A 24688-nucleotide genomic window follows, 5' to 3' on the forward strand; every position below is an offset into this window, starting at 1 on the left:
TAATAATAATAATTAATGATGCGTGATAGTGTTGCTCTACATTCGCAAAAGCAATCTGTATGTTTTTTTTCGGTACAATGTCTGCTTTAGGCTCTCTCTGTTATCACCCCGCCTGTTGTAATGAAATCATTTGAATGTTATCATCAAATGTTTTTGTATTGACGATGGCAAAGACATAAATAGTCTAAAAACAAAATTAAAAATTTCCCTTTCTTCGTCATTCAATGAAGTCAATTCGTCAAGAAAAAATAGTCACCAACCAAATTCCAGTCTCATAAAATAATTATGCATATTTGTAGAATATAAATAGGTATTAAAATCTTTTTCGTAGCACATTTTGATGGTAGACAAATTGTGTCAGCATATGTACTTAGTAAACGTGTTTATGTGTAGGTAGTTGTATTGAATTCAGATCTTAGTGCCGTGAAATTTGGTTGAGACACACGGCTCTGAGGTGACCTGCAACTAATATTTTATAGCATTTATTTGGATGCAATGAAAAGGACAGTCGCATGCAATTCGTAACCATGCATCGAAATGTTTTTTTTATTTGTTTTGCATGATGGGATTATTATTTTAATAAAATTGTGAAGTACATTTGTGGTAACATAGGAACAAGATTGCGAATAATTGGTTTATATTTCGGTGTAAATAAGTGCTCATTCTTTACCGATCAATTATGAAGCTATCATCGCCCTAGGTAGCAGATTTCTAAGACCTTCTACGGTATATCTTTCCACTGATAAACAATCTACAGTGTATTAAATAAATCGTCAAAATGATCACGTTAGAAGAAAGGTAGAGACCTAATCGTCTCCCGAACGCTAAGTATGCAACTTACTACAAGAGGCTTACACTTCTTTGCAGATATGGACGTGCGACGCAGCTCTACATTATGTAGTATAGCATCTCACTAGTAAAATTATTACAATTTAGTTCAAAAGCTACTAAAATACTGACCAATAAAAACATGCTTATCATATGCAATGTGTATGTGTTATGGATAATAGTTCTATAGTTCATAATCTTAATAAAAAAATACTGAGTCAAAATTTATGGGACCAAATGACAGTAGCTTCACATTAGATAAAAAAATGGTTTATCAAGTCAGTACAGTTAAAAAAATTAAGAATCCCTCCATTTGAAGCCGCTTGAACTCAAAAGATTGGATATCAAAATACCTACATTAATTATATATGAGGCAAGTTTGTTTCTACCTTAAACTAGGAATCATTTGACTTTGCCGTATGTATAATACTGAAGCAATAACTTGAACATCGTTAGTGCGCTTTGAGTCACGTCATTTGCCCTGTTACCTTACATAAAGAATGTTCATTAGAGCATTCGAACCCCTGGGCAGGTAAACAGGTGAAACCCTGATAATAAGATACTTTACCTCAAAGCAATGGTATATGAATTGGGGATCACAGCATGTGGTTATAATTTACTTAAATTATATTAATTTTGTATGATTTGATTTTCAGTGATGAATGTTAATCAGCTTGTTTGTTCGGTCTGAATGTAATTATTTGTGTTCTGGTATTTCCAGGAATTTTCCTTGTAATTTAGCCTTTACAAGCCGCTAGATTACTGATGAGACTAGGTATTTCATTTTAATAAAATTACAACCTTTTTTATCCAGTTTAAGGTTAGGTTTAGAACAAAACAAACGTGTTTTTAATGAAGCCATGCTTGTTTCGGAAAAAAAAATCTAGAAATATTTACGTCTAATAACAAACATTAAAATTTTCTTTTAATTTATTACAAAAACAAAAATTTGTAGGCTTCTAATTTCCTTAAATTCAACTCTTCATACATTCTTAATTAAAGAAAATAGTAGGTACAATAAAGTCGAAATTTTTCATCAAAATTATCTCAACTTCAATCTATGCAACGCAACGCAGCCAACATAAAAACTATCCCAAAATTAACCTAAACGATCCGAGCAATAAAAATCTTAACCACCGATGTCTCAACTATTCAAAAGCTGTAAGATGTATGGCGTATACCCATTCCGTTCCCGTGTCTTTCAACTTGAAACTGTTTTATGGTAAGAACGTGAGACCAAGGCGGGTACTTAGCCAGTCGTAAATCTAGCCAGGCGATATACCTAGTTTATGTACTTAAACTTTGTTATTTATACGTATGTACATATTAACAGCTTTTGTGGTTTTATGGGACGTTAAAGATGGTGTTACATGGATTTAAAAAGGATAAGATTTTAATTTTATGTTTATTTTGTGGCTGGGCTAGTTATGGTGGCTGCTGCTGAAAATTGGAGTCTATCCAAGACTTTAAATATGCGTTTAATGATAGACGAAAGGTTTTGTTATGTGTTATCTATTAACAAGGATTCTTTGTGATGAGTTGTAAAATTAAAACGTCCTCGTACCTTTATTTTCCCTCTCTTTTGTCTCACATGAAGTATATCATTCAATTATAGGTTAACATATACCAACTATGTAAGTCCCTAGCTGATGAACACGGATAATTTATTTCTGTATCCGCTAAAACAATAAAAGTAAAAAAATTGCATTATCAACGCTAGTACCTAGTTTTGTAAAGAGATTGAATAAAGAGATTTCAGAAATACGACACATTAGATCAGATTGTATCAGTCCATCCTATATCTTGGCATTAGATTGGTCTAATTAGGAATTAATTTACGTTTATTATTTGCTCTGATGGTAATCGAATTGCCATAGACGAGTGTTATATTAGTAATCCGATTAAAATAGGGTCGCAGGTTTGTGAGATTTACAGTTGATAGGTTATATCTAAGGCTCACATTACTTTTGCTTCTAAACCAAACCCTGTACCATAAAAACTATTCAAAATGTAAAAGTTACAATTAGTATGGAGATCTTGGCTGGAGAACGCTCTATACGGTAATGATAACTTAATATGCTTTTTGATAGCGTTCGTTCCTTCCTTATAAATACCTGCATATTTGAAGCACCGTACAGCGCACACAGTACACCGCACAGTACTTGCGTAGATTTCACATAAGGATCTTCAAGCAAACCATACTACATTGAATAATTGGATTTCTACACAACATACTCAATCAAACTCGCCGATAGCAAAAATACACGGAACACAACTTTACAATAATGTTAACAAGAATAAATTGAGCTGCGCACTCGTGAATCGTTTTTTAAAAATTGCCAGAATCTGCCTACCGCGCGGGTTGCGGTGTGAAACGAAAAAATCGCAGGTATCGGCGAAAAGCCGCCGGCTTGAATTTTATTCACCTTTTTGGAAGGCACCGAATCGACTGCCGACCAGTTATTATTGTGTTTTATAGAGGAAAAGTAATAATGCTGATGCCATGACTGAGCTCTTTCGTAGCGATATATTTTTTGTTTATTTTCAGGTGATAGGTACTATATTAAATTTTGATTGCTTTTGAATTCTGGAAGTGCTGTTGGCTCTTGTGTATATAAAACTAAATTTTCAATATTTTTGAGTGAGGAAACGTGATCGAAAACAATATTGATCACTAGTCAAGATTTTTGAAATTACGTCAAAAAGCATGACTCTCCTTTACTGCATTGTCGCACACACTCTAGTCAAAAGTGGACGTTAAAATCTTAGTTATACCCTGATTTACTTCAAAAATAAATACAAATTTCAAACTCTACTTTCAGTAAAAGTAATCCAGCTTCCGAATTCGAACAGTTGTTAGATCGGCAAGGTTCGGCCGCGTTTGGTTTTCTTGATAAAATGTTGCTGACGTTATTCCTCCACACTTCGCCTACACAGTTTACCGCAGTTAACATTTTTACCTCACATACAGGACCGGACTTAGTCTTTGTTTTGTAGGTTCAAAAGTGTTTTGTGCGCAAACTTATTTTTATTTGGAGCATATAATATATAGACCTAGACTTTTGTTAGAAAATGGTTTTTGGACGTCGTTTTCATCAGTATTAGTACCTTAGCAGTGTGTCTCGGTCATTCTCATCAAATACACACAAAATGATGTGTGTACATTCATTCTTGTTTTCCAAATCCACCCCACATTCGAGAGTCCGTATACATTTTTGCGAGATGTGATGAATAGAAGGATCCTTTTAAAGATTTTTCTTTATATCCCTTTTGCAGGTTCTGTTTCGGTCAATTGCTACGTGTTTTGTGCGTAGTCGTGGGTGACCGCTCACTTAGTATGTTTCTTTCTTTCTGTATTGAGGGTTTTATGAAGCAGTCCGGTTTCCGATATACACTGAAGCCTTTTCACTGATGGATGAAACAGGTTGATGTAAAGGGGGTGGTATACCTGTATTTTCGTTTTAAAATGAAGACTTTCGCTAAGATTGGTATGCACCATATTTCTCACTTGCAGTCCCATTATTTTTAACCTAAAAACGTGAGCTACGAAAAAAAAACCTTTGTATCAATTACAAATAACCCAAAAATAGACACCTTAACAAACGTACTAGCGTGATCTCATCCAATTTAATTTACTTTAGGTTAGCACAAAAACATTTCTAGATTAAACAAATAGTCTCAGTACTTAATTCTGTAAAAAGAACCACCTAAACTATCCAGTTGCTACGAAAGCTCTTAGTTAATTCACAAATTAAGAAAATGGACTGAACGACAGGCTCTAGTTAATTCAACAGTAATCGTTCGAACCCCAAGAGACCAACAAGAGGTTTTATGGATAGCTGGGGACGCGGCTCCACTTCAGTCGAGAAGTTCTCTTTAGTTTCTTATACGTAAAGTAATTCATGGCAAATAGTATTTGGATGTAGAACGGCAGGTTAGTAATGTTTATGAAATTATTCGTCAACAATTGAAATGAATAATCTGAACATTGCAAAATATGCCCAATAGCCAAAAAAAATCATTGATTATTAATGCTATTAACAAGCTGGGTTTTCATTCTTAATTTTTGATAGAAATATCTCTGAATATTTTATATTACCTACAAAACTTAGACACTAAACCGTACAGAATAAACTAAGTGTAATGCTCGGCTTGTATTCAAACTATTTTTATTATTAAAAATGTAACAAACAAGTATTAATCACGTTTAAAACCTCCTTTAAGCCAAAAACAGGTCGAACATATTGAAAACTGATCCAAACTTCACCACGTAGGTTCATTGTAAACTCCGCGGCATAAAAATTTTCATAATGCTCCTGGCAGCTGATGCAATATTAAATTTTAAATATCGAACGCTTGTGTCGCCCGACATTCAATTTGCCGCGAAATCTCTGTTCGAAGCCGTTGAACACACGACACTAAAATAACGGTTTTGATGGCGGCTGCAGGCGGGTGATTTAAAAGATCGTAATGTTCTTAATGGCGTTATACGGTTTTACTATTGTCTCGCGTGACGGTTGTTTGAGTTTAGAGGGCGGCTTTTGTTCTGAACCGTTTATTGATAAAATATTTTACGACTGATAGTTTTTGTTCTTAAAATATATGCGCGTCTACGAGGCATAGCCATGAGCTACTGCACTGACAAAACGACAAATAAGAAAATAGAGTGTGTTCAGTTTTGGATATTTTTAATGTTTTCGCTACGAAGACTGGCAAACATTACAAATTTCCTTCTTTTAAGATTTTTGCCGACTCCAGCTCATATTTACGAAGACGTACATAACAGCCCCAACGCTTACATTCATGTGACCACGTTGCCATAAAAAATAAGGATAATGTGTTACTATGACTATATAGATATTATAGCTCATTTGTAACGCTAAACTGCTTTTTTATGTGCTAGCTGGGGAAGCAGCATAGATTTATAGTTATGACAACGTTATATTATGCCTCATTGGTCTCTGGTTGCAGACGCGACTGGTGAGCATGGGCCATAATTTAAATGGCCAGGTTAGAGAAAAATATTATTGGTATTATCTTGATAGTATAAGATTTGCCATCATGATCTGAAATAAAATATCTTATAACTGCAGATTGGTATTAGAATATGAATAGCGATAGATTTTGAACTCAATAACAACTTATGTATTTAAAGTTACTGAAAGCCTTTAAAGGTTAAAATACAGCAATTATTTTCGTCAAAATAATAACACAAAATATTTCATCTGCTTTCGTACCAATAACAAATATTATTGGTAATTGCGTAAACATTATGAACTAAATAAAATAATCAAGTGGACACAATTAATTACGCGGGCAATATAATTAACGATAATTAATAGTAAACAACCGAACAAATTAATAAAGCAAATATTTCAGATGTAATTTGGTTCGCGGTGACACTTTTGATCTCGCTTAACATACCCTTGTTAATTATGTTGCAAAATATTTACTTTTTTCATAAAATAGTGAACTTCAATTTAGTAGAGTTGATACTAAAACAGTTATACATGAGAAGTAAATGCATTACTCAATATGATTGGTTGTTTCCAAACACATAAAAAATCCACTTAATTGCCTTCTTAAAATGTGGGAAATAGAACGTTAGTACTTTTTGGTACGGATAGCGCTCCACTGAAACCTTTTTCAAATAAAAACAGAGGATGACATATTTGTTCAGTTATTAACTTTTCGTCCACTTAATAAATATTCACTTGCAATCAAACTTCAATTTTCGTACACGTGGATAAAAATACATTTCTACCACAACCTATTAGATCAATCGGTCGATAGAGAATCCCTGAAGTTTCACGATACGAAAAAAATCAAAGAGCATTTTTCTCTTGGCCCACATAAAAGAAGTACTGATCAAAATTCAAAAGATTTTCCTCGAATAGAGAGATATTGTGGAAATACCTCATATTAAAATGTAATAAAATTTTCCATCGCTAATATAATTCTGTGGCGTGGACCCGGCCTAACGTTGGCAACACATACGCTTGTGAATTCGCGATTTATGTAGAATATTTATTTTCTCTCAAATTGGATTGAAATGGAACGCTGTTTGCTTTCATTTTATTTACAATAAAGGTTTACTGAACGAGCCTATGTTTGAGCAAATAAACTATATTGCTCTCGTAATTTGTTTCATAATCTATCTATCGTATTATCCCAAGTTATCTCTTTATCAAACATTTCCTTCAATAAAGTAATTTCATCCGAAACTTAAGTAACAAAATTCTTGACCCACGCCCTCAACGCAAGCCAAATATTTGTCCAGACAACCAACAACCTCGATTAATATCTTCAAGTTATTTTTAAAACACCGCTACATCGCCCAAGTGCCCTCACTATTTATGTCAACAAATTAAACAGAGTCGGCGGGCACGTCCGCAATAAAGCTTCCTATGTACACACAAGACTCTCACAATGTCCGCTGGCGGCGCTACCGTCGACCAATCGATAGGCGACCGGTTGCTTAGCAACGATCATGTTGCAAAATAAACAATCAGATTCGGGCCCCTGTCTAGAACAAATTTACTTAGTTATTTTATTATTGTGTCAACATTTTAGATCGATATTATTTGATTATTTACTCATCGCTGGAGTAGGTAGCATGTTTTTTTGATATATTTTTTTATTGGTAAGTTAAGATGGTGTTGTTACCTGCGTGCGCTCCCGAACAATGTGGGAAAGACTTTCGGAATTCTTTGAAGAAACCGAGTCCCAACTATCCTTATGGATACAAGACGAAGAAAGCCAGGGTGGTCCCTGCATTCACCATACAAGGTAAGTGTATGCATTATCTGTCCTACTATAGTTTGATCTTTCAACTTCCATTGAGAAAACAATGGGCTTCCATTCATCATGCCCGTGTTGAAGGCTATCGAATATAAAACAGAACAGCAACAGCTTGCCAATCCATCAACAAGCCTGCGACAAAAACTCCCTCAGTTTTCCAATGAATCGAAATCAAGTACAAGCCATAAAATCTGAACGCGTGTTTAGGATTAATTTGGGGGCAGTAGGTTACTATGATAATCAGTTAGTAGGTAGCAAAAAGTCGGTGTCTTTAACCATAAAGAATTTAATCTGTCACGACGTCTTCGCATCATCGTACCAGTCGTGTTAGAGGTAGTCCAAATTTTGTAAGCCCTTTTTAATCATCAGTCAATATTAAATCACCTGGACTTCGACTCATTTTTTTAATCTCTCTCTTTTTCTCTCTCTCACAGCTATGCAGAAGAACACCAGAGTGGTACCACCACCGAAATGCGGCGTGTTCGATCCTCTGCCACCTCGTCCCACAATGTTCAGGAAGTGTTACCAGCGAGGCGAGTTCCCAGTCTGCATCGAGTTCACTAACTTCGGCAAGCGATTGTCGTGGAAGGTGAGCTTTATCATTTTAATTATGACGTACTTTTTTGTAGAATTAACTGGTATTTGAAGAGGCACGTCATTCGGTGTTCCCTAATTCAGTGTCATTCTAAAATCTATTCAGCAACATTGAGACTATGTGGAATTCCTTCAATAAATATGTAGATTATATAGGTGCCCTAAAAACTGATTCATACAAATTGTGATCACTAGGACTAATTTGATATAGGTAATTTTGCGAAATTTGAAAGGTTTGCTAATATGAAGTTCATTATTTTAGAACCTAACCTAACCAGCACACTAAATTGTATTACAAATTACAACCAATTAGTGAAAGTACATTTGGGTTTTCCGGTACTTTCATAATTGTGTGTAGGCGATGCCTACTCAAAACTAGTGCGTAGGTGCCCAAATAACCTATTTTCGTAGGGAACGAGGTATCTGAAGCTTCGACAGTTGACACGTCAACAAACGTTGAGTACTTGAATTATTTACTTAGGTTTAATATTACGTGGTTACTCAATCTGAAAGTTAGGAAAATCACTTTGAAAATTAGAGTACTTTTTACATTTTCTTCTCCAGTCTTAGCAAACAATTTTATTACTTTTCTTGACTATTAAGAAAACACTAATATCTAGCATCTACTTTTATTATTCCTCACTTACATCAAGACTTTCTAAACTCAAACCAAATCGAACATCGGTTTTAAGCACAGTTTAATAAGATCTTTGAGCCTTTAATTTCTGAATCTCAGAAATATAGAAGGTACGTACTATTCGTAGAATCGGAATATTTTCCAGTCTAGGGAATATGGAATTTAATCAATTTTACGCTCTATTTATATGAGAGGGTAGTAAAGTGAAGTAAACCTTAGATTTATTGGATGATAATATAAAATCGGTTCGCATTTTCGTTTGTATGAAAAACCAACTAAAAAAAAATATTTTTAAATTCAAAAGTAAACGCTTATTACACAGGAACTCGTGTTTTTTAAACTGCTCAATCTGATGAGGTACTTAAGTAAAAAAAAAACATGTCTAATTGGTAATATTTCTCATGTTGAATATTTTCTACACATAGGTGCCGATTGAAAAATTGGACTTCCACCACTACCTGCCTATGTTCTTTGATGGTCTCTCAGAAAATTCGTATCCCTTCAACTTCATCGTGGAGAAAGGGATTCACGACCTCGTCACCAAGGGCTCCTACAAAGTCTTGCCGGTAGTACCACAACTCATCATACCGATTAAAAGTAAGTGGACTTCTTTAAATGGATTTTATAGTATTTTTTTAATTTGAAAGCTATTTAGCTAGTCTGAATAGGTAATATGGCTAAATGAACGATGAAATCTGATCGCACTGACTGAGGAGGAAATAAATATAAGCTTTTTCTTCACAGCTGCGAATGAGAAGGTAATTTCATAGTAAAATAAATCCTCGTGTAATCTATCCAAGCTATAATCATAATATGATGTAAAATTCTTAGTTTGATACCACCATTCTATTAATAACCTCTTTTTGCCAAACTGACCCCATAGTTTACACTCAAAACAAATACAATAAAAAAACCAGTTACGTGTATGCCTAACGCGTTCTGTTCAGCAAGTAGATACACTTTAGGCAGATAATAACTTATAAGCATTTTCATCGCCACAGAGTGCTCTCCGTCGGGGAGTAATTTAAATTTCCAGTGCACTTTTATACGATACTCCGCTCGACACGACATTACATTTTTCATACTGCATTTTGTAGTCTGCATTAATTCTTTACTACTTGTAAGGTTTGCTTGATCGGCCTCCTTTACCGTATTAACCCTAGAAAGATAATCATATTGTGACGTACGTTAAAGATAATCATGCGTAAAATTGACGCATGTGTTTTATCGGTCTGTATATCGAGGTTTATTTATTAATTTGAATAGATATTAAGTTTTATTATATTTACACTTACATACTAATAATAAATTCAACAAACTATTTATTTATGTTTATTTATTTATTAAAAAAAAACAAAAACTCAAAATTTCTTCTATAAAGTAACAAAACTTTTAAACATTCTCTCTTTTACAAAAATAAACTTATTTTGTACTTTAAAAACAGTCATGTTGTATTATAAAATAAGTAATTAGCTTAACTTATACATAATAGAAACAAATTATACTTATTAGTCAGTCAGAAACAACTTTGGCACATATCAATATTATGCTCTCGACAAATAACTTTTTTGCATTTTTTGCACGATGCATTTGCCTTTCGCCTTATTTTAGAGGGGCAGTAAGTACAGTAAGTACGTTTTTTCGTTACTGGCTCTTCAGTACTGTCATCTGATGTACCAGGCACTTCATTTGGCAAAATATTAGAGATATTATCGCGCAAATATCTCTTCAAAGTAGGAGCTTCTAAACGCTTACGCATAAACGATGACGTCAGGCTCATGTAAAGGTTTCTCATAAATTTTTTGCGACTTTGAACCTTTTCTCCCTTGCTACTGACATTATGGCTGTATATAATAAAAGAATTTATGCAGGCAATGTTTATCATTCCGTACAATAATGCCATAGGCCACCTATTCGTCTTCCTACTGCAGGTCATCACAGAACACATTTGGTCTAGCGTGTCCACTCCGCCTTTAGTTTGATTATAATACATAACCATTTGCGGTTTACCGGTACTTTCGTTGATAGAAGCATCCTCATCACAAGATGATAATAAGTATACCATCTTAGCTGGCTTCGGTTTATATGAGACGAGAGTAAGGGGTCCGTCAAAACAAAACATCGATGTTCCCACTGGCCTGGAGCGACTGTTTTTCAGTACTTCCGGTATCTCGCGTTTGTTTGATCGCACGGTTCCCACAATGGTTAACTTATACGGTTCTTGTAGTAAGTTTTTTGCCAAAGGGATTGAGGTGAACCAATTGTCACACGTAATATTACGACAACTACCGTGCACAGGCTTTGATAACTCCTTCACGTAGTATTCACCGAGTGGTACTCCGTTGGTCTGTGTTCCTCTTCCCAAATAAGGCATTCCATTTATCATATACTTTGTACCACTGTCACACATCATGAGGATTTTTATTCCATACTTACTTGGCTTGTTTGGGATATACATCCTAAACGGACACCGTCCTCTAAAACCAAGTAACTGTTCATCTATGGTCAAATGAGCCCCTGGAGTGTAATTTTGTATGCACTGATGGATAAAGAGATCCCATATTTTTCTAACAGGAGTAAATACATCGTTTTCTCGAAGTGTGGGCCGTATACTTTTGTCATCCATTCTAAGACATCGTATCAAAAAATCAAAACGATCACGACTCATTACAGAGACGTACACCATTGACAAAGATCGATCAAAGAGGTCATCTGTGGACATGTGGTTATCTTTTCTCACTGCTGTCATTACCAGAATACCAAAGAAAGCATAGATTTCATCTTCATTCGTGTCACGAAATGTAGCACCTGTCATAGATTCCCGACGTTTCAATGATATCTCAGCATTTGTCCATTTTACAATTTCCGAAATTATCTCATCAGTAAAAAATAGTTTGAAGCATAAAAGTGGGTCATATATATTGCGGCACATACGCGTCGGACCTCTTTGAGATCTGACAATGTTCAGTGCAGAGACTCGGCTACGCCTCGTGGACTTTGAAGTTGACCAACAATGTTTATTCTTACCTCTAATAGTCCTCTGTGGCAAGGTCAAGATTTTGTTAGAAGCCAATGAAGAACCTGGTTGTTCAATAACATTTTGTTCGTCTAATATTTCACTACCGCTTGACGTTGGCTGCACTTCATGTACCTCATCTATAAACGCTTCTTCTGTATCGCTCTGGACGTCATCTTCACTTACGTGATCTGATATTTCACTGTCAGAATCCTCACCAACAAGCTCGTCATCGCTTTGCAGAAGAGCAGAGAGGATATGCTCATCGTCTAAAGAACTACCCATTTTATTATATATTAGTCACGATATCTATAACAAGAAAATATATATATAATAAGTTATCACGTAAGTAGAACATGAAATAACAATATAATTATCGTATGAGTTAAATCTTAAAAGTCACGTAAAAGATAATCATGCGTCATTTTGACTCACGCGGTCGTTATAGTTCAAAATCAGTGACACTTACCGCATTGACAAGCACGCCTCACGGGAGCTCCAAGCGGCGACTGAGATGTCCTAAACGCACAGCGACGGATTCGCGCTATTTAGAAAGAGAGAGCAATATTTCAAGAATGCATGCGTCAATTTTACGCAGACTATCTTTCTAGGGTTAAGGGTACTACGTTATACGTGCTTTGTGTTAGAATATGTGTTATCTTCTTGTCGACATTTTTTACCTTGTGTTTTGTTAGCTGAATTAGTGTAATCTATCGTTTTGAAAAAGAATATAAGTGCTTTTTTAATTTACTCTCCAATAGAAAAATGTTATGAGTACATACCATATTTTTTATATTTTCGAACAGTCCACAGCAGTACGACTTTTTTTTTGATCACAAAAATGCTTGTACTACTCGGGGATCGAATTCTTGACATGTCGCGCTCAATGGGTGTTCGTGGTGACCTCATATCACTTTACTATTCTCGCAAGAAATAAAACCTTGGGCCTTTAGATAGTAGACAAAAAAGAATACAAATTACTTTTTACAGATGAACGATACTGAAGTCTCACTCAACTCACTACCATTTATGAACAACAAAATACATTGTCCTAACTAATTTACAATATAACATTATTAACTCCGTTCCTACAGATGCGCTAGCAACAAAGCGTCCTGCTGTCCTGTGCCACGCGCTCAAATGCATTCAGATGCTAGTGACAGGCTGCGACAGGGTCGGCGAGGCTCTGGTGCCCTACTACAGGCAGATATTACCTATACTCAACCTATTCAAGGATAAAAACCGTGAGTTTCTTTTGTTTTATTTGAATTTACTGGTCGTAAGTGACTTTTATGATTTTTTTTTGTACTTGTACAAAAATTCATTAAGAGCTGGACCTTAATTCTTTAATCAATCTTAAGTTTAGACCGCTGTTAAAAATATTGGTGGATATGTCCATGTCAATATTATAAATACAGTCAACTTTTTTCCGTCACAAAGCTTGTAAAACTAATCAGTGCATAACTTTATTTTATCATTCAATGATAAAACATTAAAATCATTCTAGAAGTTAATTTACGTATTACAAGCCCTCAGTTATATCAACACAAAAAGCAGACGATTCACATTTAAAGCTTATACATTAGTTGGAACGCTAGCGACTGTATAAATGGCGAACAATTTACGAAACATTAGCCACAGGTAGACAACGACACAAAAACAACGAGGACTAAATGATGGAAGAACTGACTGTAGTATTGTAGGACTATGGAAGTTAGTAACAAGAATTCATTAAATTAACTATTTCCTTGTACCTGAAATCATGTACGATTTTGTGGTTTTGCTTATTGGGTCTTACTAGGACAACGGATTGGCAAATTCTGTTGTATAGGTTAAGTACCTAGAATTTATCAATTTAGTACCTGATACCCACACTCAAACAATAAAATTCATTAGTCAACACCAAAAGTCTGTCAAGAATGTCGTAAAACATTCAAACAAAAACCCAAGACGCTCAACTCGCAACAATGCGGCACTCGTCGCCGACGGCGGCGCAACCCACACCACACGTCCCCCGAAATTTCACAACCACATGTAATTAATCTGGTCGGATGCCCCGACAAGTCTATTAGGCTGAAAACAATATCTTCTCGGCCTCTACGTGTCAATTATGAGGTGAAAATGATTGATGACGTAGTACGACGCAAATCGGGTGTGGAGACGTAATTAGGTTTCGAAATTGGACGCTTTTTGGTGGAAAAATGGTAGACAATTTTTTGCGAGTCTGTCGCTGTGATTTTTCAAAGATACCTTATATTCGTTATAAGAGATAATTTTTATATGAACTAAAAGTAAAATACATTTCGATGTTTGAAAGAAAAAGTTTTTAATTAAAAATCTAAGCTTTCAGTACAAAATCGTTTAATATAAAAACTGTTATACGAACCAATAAAACTACTGTTGCATGAAAAATATAAAAGTGGAAAACTGGCTGTAAAGCATCAAACGTTATCATACATTTCATCGCCACTCAATATATTAAAAAAGAAAAACCATTTTCAATATCCATGTTGCAAACGTGATGAGATTGTGAAAACATATTTTACACTCAATCAAATAACCAGATGCAGATTTTAATAAAAGGCAAATATTTTAGAGTTCATTAATTTAACGGTTCGATTTCAATGGTGGATGACGACAAAAATAAACTCTACATTTCGCGGTGTGAAGTTCACTCGGGAAGTTTTTTCCGATATTTAATTATAACTAGTGGGTTGACGGCTCTCGGTGTGAGATGAATTATCACCAAAAGCTTTCTCGTGTGTCAAAACTGGTTTTGGATATTAACATTGAATTTTTTAGTAAAGAGAAATTGTATGAAATTAGCCGATGGACAGTCGTGATTAAAACGCGTAAAAACAGAAGCAAAACGAGTTCCTTCGACAGCGGTCGATTTTTTCGTTTTTCAACTGTTTATTTTTCTGTTTTGCCAGGTAATATTGGGTCCGGCATCGATCACACGACGACGCGAGGTGAGAATGTGGCCGACCTAATAGAGGACACGTTGCAAATACTGGAACGATACGGAGGCCCAGACGCGTTCATCAACATCAAGTACATGGTACCGACATACGAATCATGTGTATTAAACTAATTTGCTAGATCAAGTAATAATCACTAATCACTCTATTTCTTTTTTGTTTTCTATTTCAACATAATTCAAAATATAATCAAAAATCGTTAAGAATTATGTCGATTTCGAAAATGTATTTTTTACTTCGGAGTTCGAATACTCATTTTTGTTATGCACCTTGTGTAGGCTCAAATATATTAATCAGGAAGGTACGTATTATTCTTCTTTTCTATATTTTAATTGTTTTTACTATTAAAATACTCTGAATTTACGTATTATTCGTCCTTTTGACTTATTCAGAGTAAGGACTTAGTTTATGTGTGGTTTAAAGACAAAACAGCGGTGAACCGTAAACAAATTAAAATGCCACGCGTTCTCAATTAATGTTCAATAATTGAATTTAAACAAACATTTGTCAATTGGCTTAATTGAGTTAGGTATGAAGCTTTGTTATTCAAAATTAATTGTTATTTTGTCACTATTGTGACCTAAGAATTCTATTGAATTGTTAATTTTTACGTGTAACTTGTACAGTTCTGTGATCTTGGTTAGGCTTAGTTTTGTTAAAGTTTGTGTTTTGTTTGGCATGAATAATTGTATTCAATAAATTCTGCGTGATCATTTATCTGTGTTTATTTTCGCCTTAGAGTAAACCCTTAATAAATGTATCTTATACTTTTGCTTGCCTTGTGGGAATAACAAACGAAGGTAGAATTTGTGTGGGTATTATTATATTCTAAACTTTGGGGCTTGTAAACACTAGGCCTAAGCTATATGAAGGTGGTATTTTTATAACTTTTATTACAAAAAGAAAAACCTTTAAAAATATTTCTTGATAATGCTCAAATGTTGTGCAAACTTATCTCAATAAAATTAATTGCCTCAAACAGTACAAAAATTCAACATAAAATCCAAAACACGAATGTTTTAATGCAACATAGCACCAAAATATTTTACCAATAATTACGCAACGATGAAGTTGCATCCTATGGGAGGTCACAGTCAATATTTAGATCAGCCGGGCAATTTACAATCTGAACCCGAATCCAGGGTGCTATGTATGCATGCAATTTGCATGCACTGCTTCTGTTTTGGATAAACCGCCCGCAACGTATGCATGTAAGTGATGTCGGATTATATGTAGAGTTTGATTTGAATTTGATGGAGCTTGGATTTGACAGCCTTTGCTAAGGTGTGTAGGTGGTGTTTGGGCCTTCTAATAGCACAAACAATTCTTGAGTAAGTGACGATTTCCGATGATCTTTTGTCTCTACATTCCAATTGACACCGATACTGAGAATATTTTGTGAATTTGCATACTTCAAATTGCTAAAATCAATTCACACGCAATATTTATATTTTCTACGTCATTTGAAAAGTATTTTCTAGTTCTTGTAGCAAAGAAAAACAAACGTTCTAGAACTCAACATAAAAAATAAAACCTAACCTCGACTAAATCAATAAAAACGCAATTAATTTGTCGGTATAATAATTCTTAAAGCTATTACCAAGCCACTTCCTTTACCATCAACTCGGCAAACATGAAACTATATCAACATCATTTCATTAAAAACGCTACCTTGCAGTGTAATATACAGGCAGAAAATAAATAGAGGGAAGTAACCGTTCGCTCCAACAATATCGGGTAAGGCCATATGAGATACGTGACGTCAAAGCCTTGTAGGACACTATTGGTGCTCACACCCCACTTGTAGCGATATGACGAGGACTGGGAAGTAAGGCGGAGTGTTCACCAGAGATGAGCGAGGAAGGTAAGGAGCAAGCGAGGAGCGGCTTGTTGGAAAATGTCAGCTCTCTACAGTTAAAGCTGTTTTGGCAGGTGTTTTTGATAACTCAACCCTAATTTTAGGTAACCCTTAATTTGAATACTACGCTGGACTTAAACTACTACTTTCATTCCGTGTTATGGATAACCGGGTAGTAAACGGTCTGTTCTACGACTTACGAGTATGTTAACCAAAAGAAAACGTTTTCGTTACTTTTTAATTTAGCCGCTATTGCTTGAGATGGCGACCTTGTAGGAAAAATGGGCAAATTAACCGCATTTTGGATAAAAAGAGACAATGACGTTACCGCGCATCGTTTAGCTAAGCACTGTTACACAGCTTCGTAACCCATCTTCGTTCATCTCTGTTGTACACCCAGCCTTACTTCACGGTAACTTAGAAAACTCTTTGAGTTTTAAAACATTATGAAACTGTTTCAATATGTTTGGGATGTTGCGAGTTTTGGCTCGAGTACCTACGGCTGCCAAGGGAGTCTGATATTAGCTCAGACATGATTTTCATGTTAGTGCGAATGAAATCTTGTCCTGAGGGAAAGATTATTAGATTTTCAAGTTGCATACGCATGTCACAAACTGAAAAATCTTGGAATAAACTAAGGTAAATAAGAAAACGAAGTTTTTTTTTCATTTAAATTCTTTAATCGACTCTATAGCGATAAGTAAGTTCATTGAATGTACGTTGAAGCTAAAATTGATTGCTCAATATTTCATACAAACGAAATACAAAGGATTATGAGTGACAAGTCACCATTAACGTTTGGACGTATAAGAATTCGTATATTAATATAAATTGAGGGAGAACCGTCTTAGGAGTATATTTATCAGTTGCCTGCAGACGCGGTCTGGATTCAAGGCGACACCTTTTTAGCCCCTCACATTTATAACAGGCGGTCGAAGATGTATTGTGGATGGATGTGGCTTGTTACCTGAGCGGAGGTTAGGTTTATAACGATGACTGGTACTTCAAGACAGACTCTTGATTTTCATGTATGTCCAAAAAAATACCATATCGATGGAAACTGAATAGAAACTCTAGAACTCGAACTTTGGGTATGGCCATTTTGATTGAATTTGACTTAGAGTCTTAACATTTTTTTCAAAAATTCACTGATATACCCTCATCGAACACCAACTAGATATCTATAACGTGTTGTTGAATGAAACAAAAATCAAGATACGAATAGAATTAAACGAGAACTATAAACCTTATTATTTTAAGGCTTAAAGAAGGGAAAACTATACAAAATGCTTAACAATTACGAATCATGTGCACATCCAACGTACTTTGTATTCATGCTCTAAGTACTTGTCTCATCCAGCTAGACGGTATCCCTGCTCCGTCTTCAGACACGAATAATTTATCTTGGCAGTAATCAAGGGGGTAATTTTCGTGAAGACTGCGCTCCAAAACTATTTCACTGGTTTTCACTGTTTCATTATTGTAAAGGAAATGAGCTTTTTATTTTATTTATATAGTTTTATCTGTTGTGTATTCGATAAAATGATGTGATTTGGTGTGTGGTGGCAAAAGTTTTCTGCAGTTTTTGTCTGTAACTATAAATACAATGAGTAGTTTTGTCGACTTACTTTGTTTTAAATTCATTGTTATGTTTAATTAACTTCAGTTTGAAGTCTAGACGATTAAGACTTATTTTTTGGCTAGGAATCTTTTTAGGCACATCGAATCACTGTAAAGTTGAATGCCTAAAGATCATTTTCAATCTAGATATACGTACAAAATCGGAGTCAAAAAACAAACGACGCCGACGTTAAAATGGCCATTCATCTTTAGGCGTGTGTGTTAACGTGGTATCAGATCAACTCGTAAACCACATGAACTACCTAAAATTTTTCTTAAATTTAAGTCTTGCATTCAAATACTACTTTACAATATTAATACATCAAAAGAATCACAATAAACAGCAAACAGATTGAATACACAACTAGACGTCCAGACAAAATGATCTTTCCTTTTTTCGTGATCCGATTTCCTGACGTAGTCCCGTTTAATGAGAACATAATGATGAAAAATATGATGCTGCAGTCTCTCCCAGGATATTAATCGCTGCGATTTTTCTGAAGACGACTTATACGCGCCGTCTTAGTGCTTTTTACTGTTGACTTCTTTCTTTAGTTTTGATTGTATTGTGTTGTTATGGTCGGTTATGAATTGTATGTGGATTTGTCTTGTTGTGTGGCGCTGTGGGGCTGTGTTCGTATGGTTTTTTTTTGTCTGTTGGGTGGTAAAAGTTTGGTGTTTATAATTAAATTTTACGTGTGAAAAAGTACTGTTATAGATTTAGTAGTTTATAGATTTTAGTAGTATAAAATTGAAAAAAATGGTATTTTGTCCTGCAACACTTCCGACGCAAGAAAAAACAATATGCTGAGACTATTTTTGTGACTTAGATAATAGTGTTTTTGATTTTGAATAACTTTGAGCAACTACCAAATTTATTTAAACACTGTAATAAAAAACTGACTATCAAAAAGCAAAACTAAAAACGCGAAAATTCTGAAATAAAAATGAAACAAAACATGATCGTACAACAATACAACGTGCACGAAGTTTGATTGCGGGCTCTCGCATTCCAACTAAATGCAAGCAGGAATACCAATACAAATTAGTTGCTAAAATAAAACCCCAGCCGAGTGCAATCAAATTATGATACTCGAATTTCGACGTTTCATTTCATTCAATTTGATGTTCCCCGAATAATAAAGAGCGAGAAGTGTTTTTATGTTTGTTTTTGTAGCTTCTATTTTGTTGGATGATAAAATGTGTAGTTTTTAGAGAGTTGTATTTAATACGACGGATTTATAAATATGTATTATTGCTCTGAGCTTTTATGTTGCTATTTACAATTAATGAAGTAAAGCAACAATTTAAATGGCTTCGTTGATTACTTTTCTACCAAGGATGCGTGATAATAGTGTTCTGTTAGGAACCAAGTTGGTTAATGCACATGTTACCTTGTCTGAACATCTGCAAGTACCGCGATTCCATTAGTTTTGATACATATATCATATTGTTTTTTTCCTACAGACATCCTGAAAAGGCATACAGAAAATAGAGATTTAGAATAAGTTGTATTAAGGAATTTAGTCCTTATGTCGCCGGGGCTTCCACGATCATCAAAGTGACATGCACGGATGGCGAAAAATATGTTTAACATTATAAATTACTTCGAGCCAGTGCAAGTCTCAGACACTCGACGATTTCAATCCATAAAGTACAAGAAAAATTAAAGCTAATATCGGTAAAGCGAAGGAAAAGGCAAATCCTCCATGATTAAAAACCTGATTTATGTTTTCCACCTTCATGATTAATTACCAGATCCTTTGAAATTTCAAACAAAATATTACCTTTGTTATTCACAGTTGATTCGGTCTGACCATTATTGAATTCGATTTTAATAATGATGTTATTGTAGAGGCGAGAAAAAACAACACCTTTGGTTTGAAAGAAATAATGAAGAAATGCCGAGCTTTAGATGTTTACTACCAATTTGTATTTTTCTATCGAGTTTCCTGAGCAACGTAAACAAATTTGCTGGTTTTAATCTCGTTTCGTTCTTGTGTACTTTCGTCTTATTTGTGGAGTTGCTTTAGTTTCGATCAAGAGTTTAAATGTTATTTATGTTTTCTTATCAGATTAATGATCTTTAATTGACTGGAAAAAGTTCTTGGTATTTATTTTAAAATGTAAATGAACCAAATAACGGGATATGGGATTAAGCACGGGACTTTAAAAAAAAACTTACACGAAAAAAAAGCAATACTAGGATCTAATGACACTACCAGCTTAATGATCTAAAAAACAAATCAAGTGTCAGACGTGTACGGCGCACAGAAATATTCTCGAGAAAAAACACTAGGTACCTAAGTACTTACACTTTAGCTAATTAGAGTGCATCATTGTGAATATTGACATCGATATTTATGTTTTGCGGGCGTGATTATTGTATGTTTGCAGTTGGGCGTGGCGTTAGAATTTATTAGGTAATGGTGGTATAAAAGTGGTATAAAAGTTATAAAGGTATAAAAGTTCTGTACATTGTGGTGTTGGTTTATAATTTTGTTTGTTGGTTTTTACGTTTTACTCGACTATGGTGAAACTGAAGAGGAAAAAAGGAATGCTACTGGCGTTCATTTACTTCTCGTTTCTTGTATATTTTTAGACGACTATGTAAGATTAAACAATTTTGCAAATAATGCTACCCATGATTATTATATTCCAATGTAAACAGGTTTTCTAACAATTCTACTTGCTTTCAAGGCAATGCAAAGATAAACCATTTCTTTGACAACAAACAAATCTGTTTACGTCGCGATTCTCATTAGTTAAAAATAAAATAAAAACAGTGAGTCATTTTTAACAAGCACAGCAATAAAGGCCGGTGCAGCTCGGCTGAAATAAATCGTGAGGACCCCGTAGGTATCTGCCACTTAAAGTGGCCGCCACTTACAATGTACTGCAAAGGAATATTTCACAAATACAATGGAGAAACTCCTGAATTGTACATTTATGTACAAAAACAAAATACAAGCTACACAAAAGGCTTATCGTAAAATATTCGGTGCTATAAATAAAACTACTATTTTCGAAATTGATTTTTATACAGAGACAGTTTCTGATCAAAAATGGAATAAAACTATGATATAAATAGAAGACGAGTCAGTATCGAAATTGGTGAAAGTAACACAAAAGGAACTATATTCAACTTCAGTTTCAGCAAAAGGGAATTATTTTGGACACTATTCAGTCTTTGTATTTGACTTACTTCTACGACCTATTCATCGTTGAACGAAGTAAGTAACTACAATAAAAAAACAACAATTTATAATCATCAATTACGCTCCGGTGTAACAGGTGGTCACTTTTAGACAATTTTACAGCATCGCCTAGACAAATTTTGCAGTGAGATAAGAAAGAAACAGGACAAAAGGGGCATTACTGCGGCTTGTGGCTCTTAATGTGGATTATGGGAGAACGAACGACGGGGTCGCATGGCCCTGCAAAGTACAGACAGCAAGAAAACTCGATGAACAAATTTAATTTTACAAAACTTTCAAAAATGATGTAAACATCAGTAAAATTCGTGACTTTAATAGTTTTTTATAATCATGATGTTTAAAAAGCTTTTTCGGTTTTAAAGTCTAAATTTTTATTGTATCGAGGAGTCATGTAAATTTGATGGTGTTTTTAGACTTTTGTTGCTGACTGTACCACCGAGATAATCGAGATTAAACGAATTTCGTGGCTACGCTACGGTGTGATTGTGATATTACAGTTTTATTGCTAGTGGTTAGGCTGATTTAATTATAATTCTGCTTTTTTATTTCAACTTAATTTTTATTGTGAGAATGATAATGACTATTTGTTACTAGACAGTAAGTTTGGGACTACTTTTATTGCTTAAAAGAGTTTGTAAGTATTAGTTACATAGAGACTGTCAAACACAGACTCAATAAAGTATCTAATACCCGCCCGTTTGTGACTACATTTTTGATACATTGTTGCAGTGTTATCAAAATTCTACTTCTTCTTCAGGTTACCCAGCTGCAAAATTATTAAATTAATGATTAAATACCGAAATAAAGAATGATATATACGCAGTTCGGAAAAAAAAAACATCATTTCATTACAGAATTTAATTTTGACACAGGTTGAAAAATATGTTATTAAGCATGAAGGAACTATACAAGAAGAAAAAACTAAACTAACAGGTGAGGATTACGTCACACCAATGTTTTCCACTCGATATGAATAGTGGGGGATTGGTTTTGTCGGCCTCTCCCAGTCTCATCCCGGCCTCGGCCCGGCCTGTCTCGGCCTGTCTCGGGCTCGGCCCACCGGCGCGGAAACGTAGCCGAGACATGTGTACGGATTCCCATTCAGATGGGAATAAACAAGGTGGAAATGAGACGAGCTTTTTATTGGGAAAATTTCATGTTTTATTTTTCAAGATGTGGTTGTTTTGTTTCAGATGTATTTATAACTGGACTTAAGGAGAAAAATTTTTTTGCCGCTCGTGTAAACACAGCAAGAATCTAAAGGACATGGATTCCTAAAAAAATTGTCTGTTGTTTTTACAACAAATTAAAGCCATCGATTTAGCTATTTAAAACGTGTTGATCGAGTGAACTCTTGACATTAATCTACTTTAACATTCATTATACTACATACATTCACATATAATTACCACGATTTCTCTTTTTCAGGCTTTTCCATTTCGCCTACCCACAATTTAAAAATAACATAAAACTTTTTACTTCACGTTTTGGGTCAGAATAAAACAGCCAGAAAATTAAGAACTTATTCAAAAATCAATCTTAATTTCGAACCTTGTTAAACTAAACATCAATATACAGCAGCCAGCTGCATACGAGACACAACACAATAATACGTATGCAATTATTAGAGGATTACAAGGACACGAGCACAAAGCATCGAAACAATTAATACGGTACGGTAACTGATCATGTGGGTGACAGCAAATCAATAGCCGACTCATGATGACGTACCTTAATTAATCGCGGACGGTAAATGCTGCCTTTACCGGCCGTTTTAATTATCATTTCGGTAGGCTGAAATAAAATACTCTTGTGTGTTGTTCGGGACACGAGTCCTTTGTTTTGTATTGCTCTTTGACTTTTTGAACAGGATTTTATGTAGATATTTATTAGTGTAGAAATATTATTAGATTTTAATTTTAGTATCACTAAATGAATTCAATCTGGCCTCAAAACTCTCCCATACGAACGCAGCACAAAATAGTACATTTAAATATGTATTGTGTTAGTTTTCCGTTAACTCAGTGTCACTACAGCCTTTAAAGTCAAAGAAAATACAAAATTAAATGCATAAACGAAGAAATTCAAACAGTTACAAATTACTAACAAGCGAAGGTTAAAATTTACAATCGTTACTGTCAAGTTAGTCAGATATTTTCTTTTAGCGTCGCAATATCTAGGAGGCATCGTTCACTGGGTCGCACCGAATAATGAAACGTTGAAAATATCTAACTCGCAGTTTGCAAATCATTACTATGAGATCTCGAGAGTGAAGAGTCGATGAAAAACTTAAGGGAAAAGAGTAAACGAGTTACTTCCTATAAAAAATAATATTTTGAATATGTTTGCAGAGCAATAAAACGAGTGAAAACTTCATACGTTACTATATAGAAGTTCAAAAATTATCTAAAAGGTATCAATGTTTTTTTTTGTAACGATTATACAAACAAAGACACAAACATCAATAAAATATCAGATTTAAAACGTCACCCACAAAACATCATAATTTTTATATCAAAATTTAAATAAAAACAGCAATACACACAATACAATGCAATACAGTTCTACCTACTCACTTTCACCGCATACTTTTAACGAATCTCATCTCATTTTCACGACTAATTTGATCGAGTTTAGATAGTAGGGTGATCAGATAACAAGCCGTCGAGTTCCACATGAACACATACACTAACTATGTCTAAACGCTCCGTGCCTTCGTATACACATCGACGCACCGGCGGCGTGTCGTTATAACTTCCAAGGAACTGAATCATGAGAAATATTAGGTAATTTAGACAGCATACTATAAAAATACCTACACATTTATAATATACCAAAAGTGAAATTAAAAAAAAATGTAGTATTTAGTTTATATTCTTGATCGCAAATTATGTTTTTAGACATAATCCGAAAATCAATTACCAATAACGAATCGTTGCTTAGCTTGTCTTTTTATTATTTTTTATTGTTACCATGGCAACATAAACACGTCATCATAAAAAAAAATGTAACGGTTCATAAGATAAACCAGGCCAGAAAGACAGGCAACGGAGCCTTAACAAAGAGGTTCTGTTTTAACCCTCTGATTACGGAAACCTGAAAACAAACACTACAGATTTTCGAACGCCGATATTT

General features: G+C 34.6%; 2 protein-coding genes across 4 annotated transcripts in view; one reads left to right on the forward strand and one right to left on the reverse strand.

The window, feature by feature from the left end:
• Window positions 1-24688, reverse strand: part of LOC113497243 (CUGBP Elav-like family member 4) — a 519343-nt gene that overhangs the window by 325473 nt on the left and 169182 nt on the right. The window lies entirely within an intron of this gene.
• On the forward strand, window positions 7370-15588 carry LOC113497245 (parkin coregulated gene protein homolog). The gene is made up of 5 exons (XM_026876716.1): window positions 7370-7617; window positions 8064-8218; window positions 9286-9457; window positions 12971-13120; window positions 14810-15588. Exons 1-5 carry the CDS (start codon window positions 7482-7484, stop codon window positions 14968-14970), a joined length of 774 nt encoding a protein of 257 aa, XP_026732517.1. The 5' UTR covers window positions 7370-7481; the 3' UTR covers window positions 14971-15588.

Source organism: Trichoplusia ni, chromosome 9, assembly GCF_003590095.1.
Source record: "Trichoplusia ni isolate ovarian cell line Hi5 chromosome 9, tn1, whole genome shotgun sequence".
In the NCBI taxonomy this organism is placed as follows: domain Eukaryota; kingdom Metazoa; phylum Arthropoda; class Insecta; order Lepidoptera; family Noctuidae; genus Trichoplusia; species Trichoplusia ni.

Excerpts from the sequence above, each read along its gene's own strand:
- LOC113497245 (XM_026876716.1), top strand. The coding sequence starts at position 7,482 with ATGGTGTTGTTACCTGCGTGCGCTCCCGAACAATGTGGGAAAGACTTT. Across the intron at positions 8,219-9,285 it reads GCAAGCGATTGTCGTGGAAG|GTGCCGATTGAAAAATTGGA; the intron begins GTGAGCTTTATC and ends TTCTACACATAG. Across the intron at positions 9,458-12,970 it reads ACTCATCATACCGATTAAAA|ATGCGCTAGCAACAAAGCGT; the intron begins GTAAGTGGACTT and ends CCGTTCCTACAG.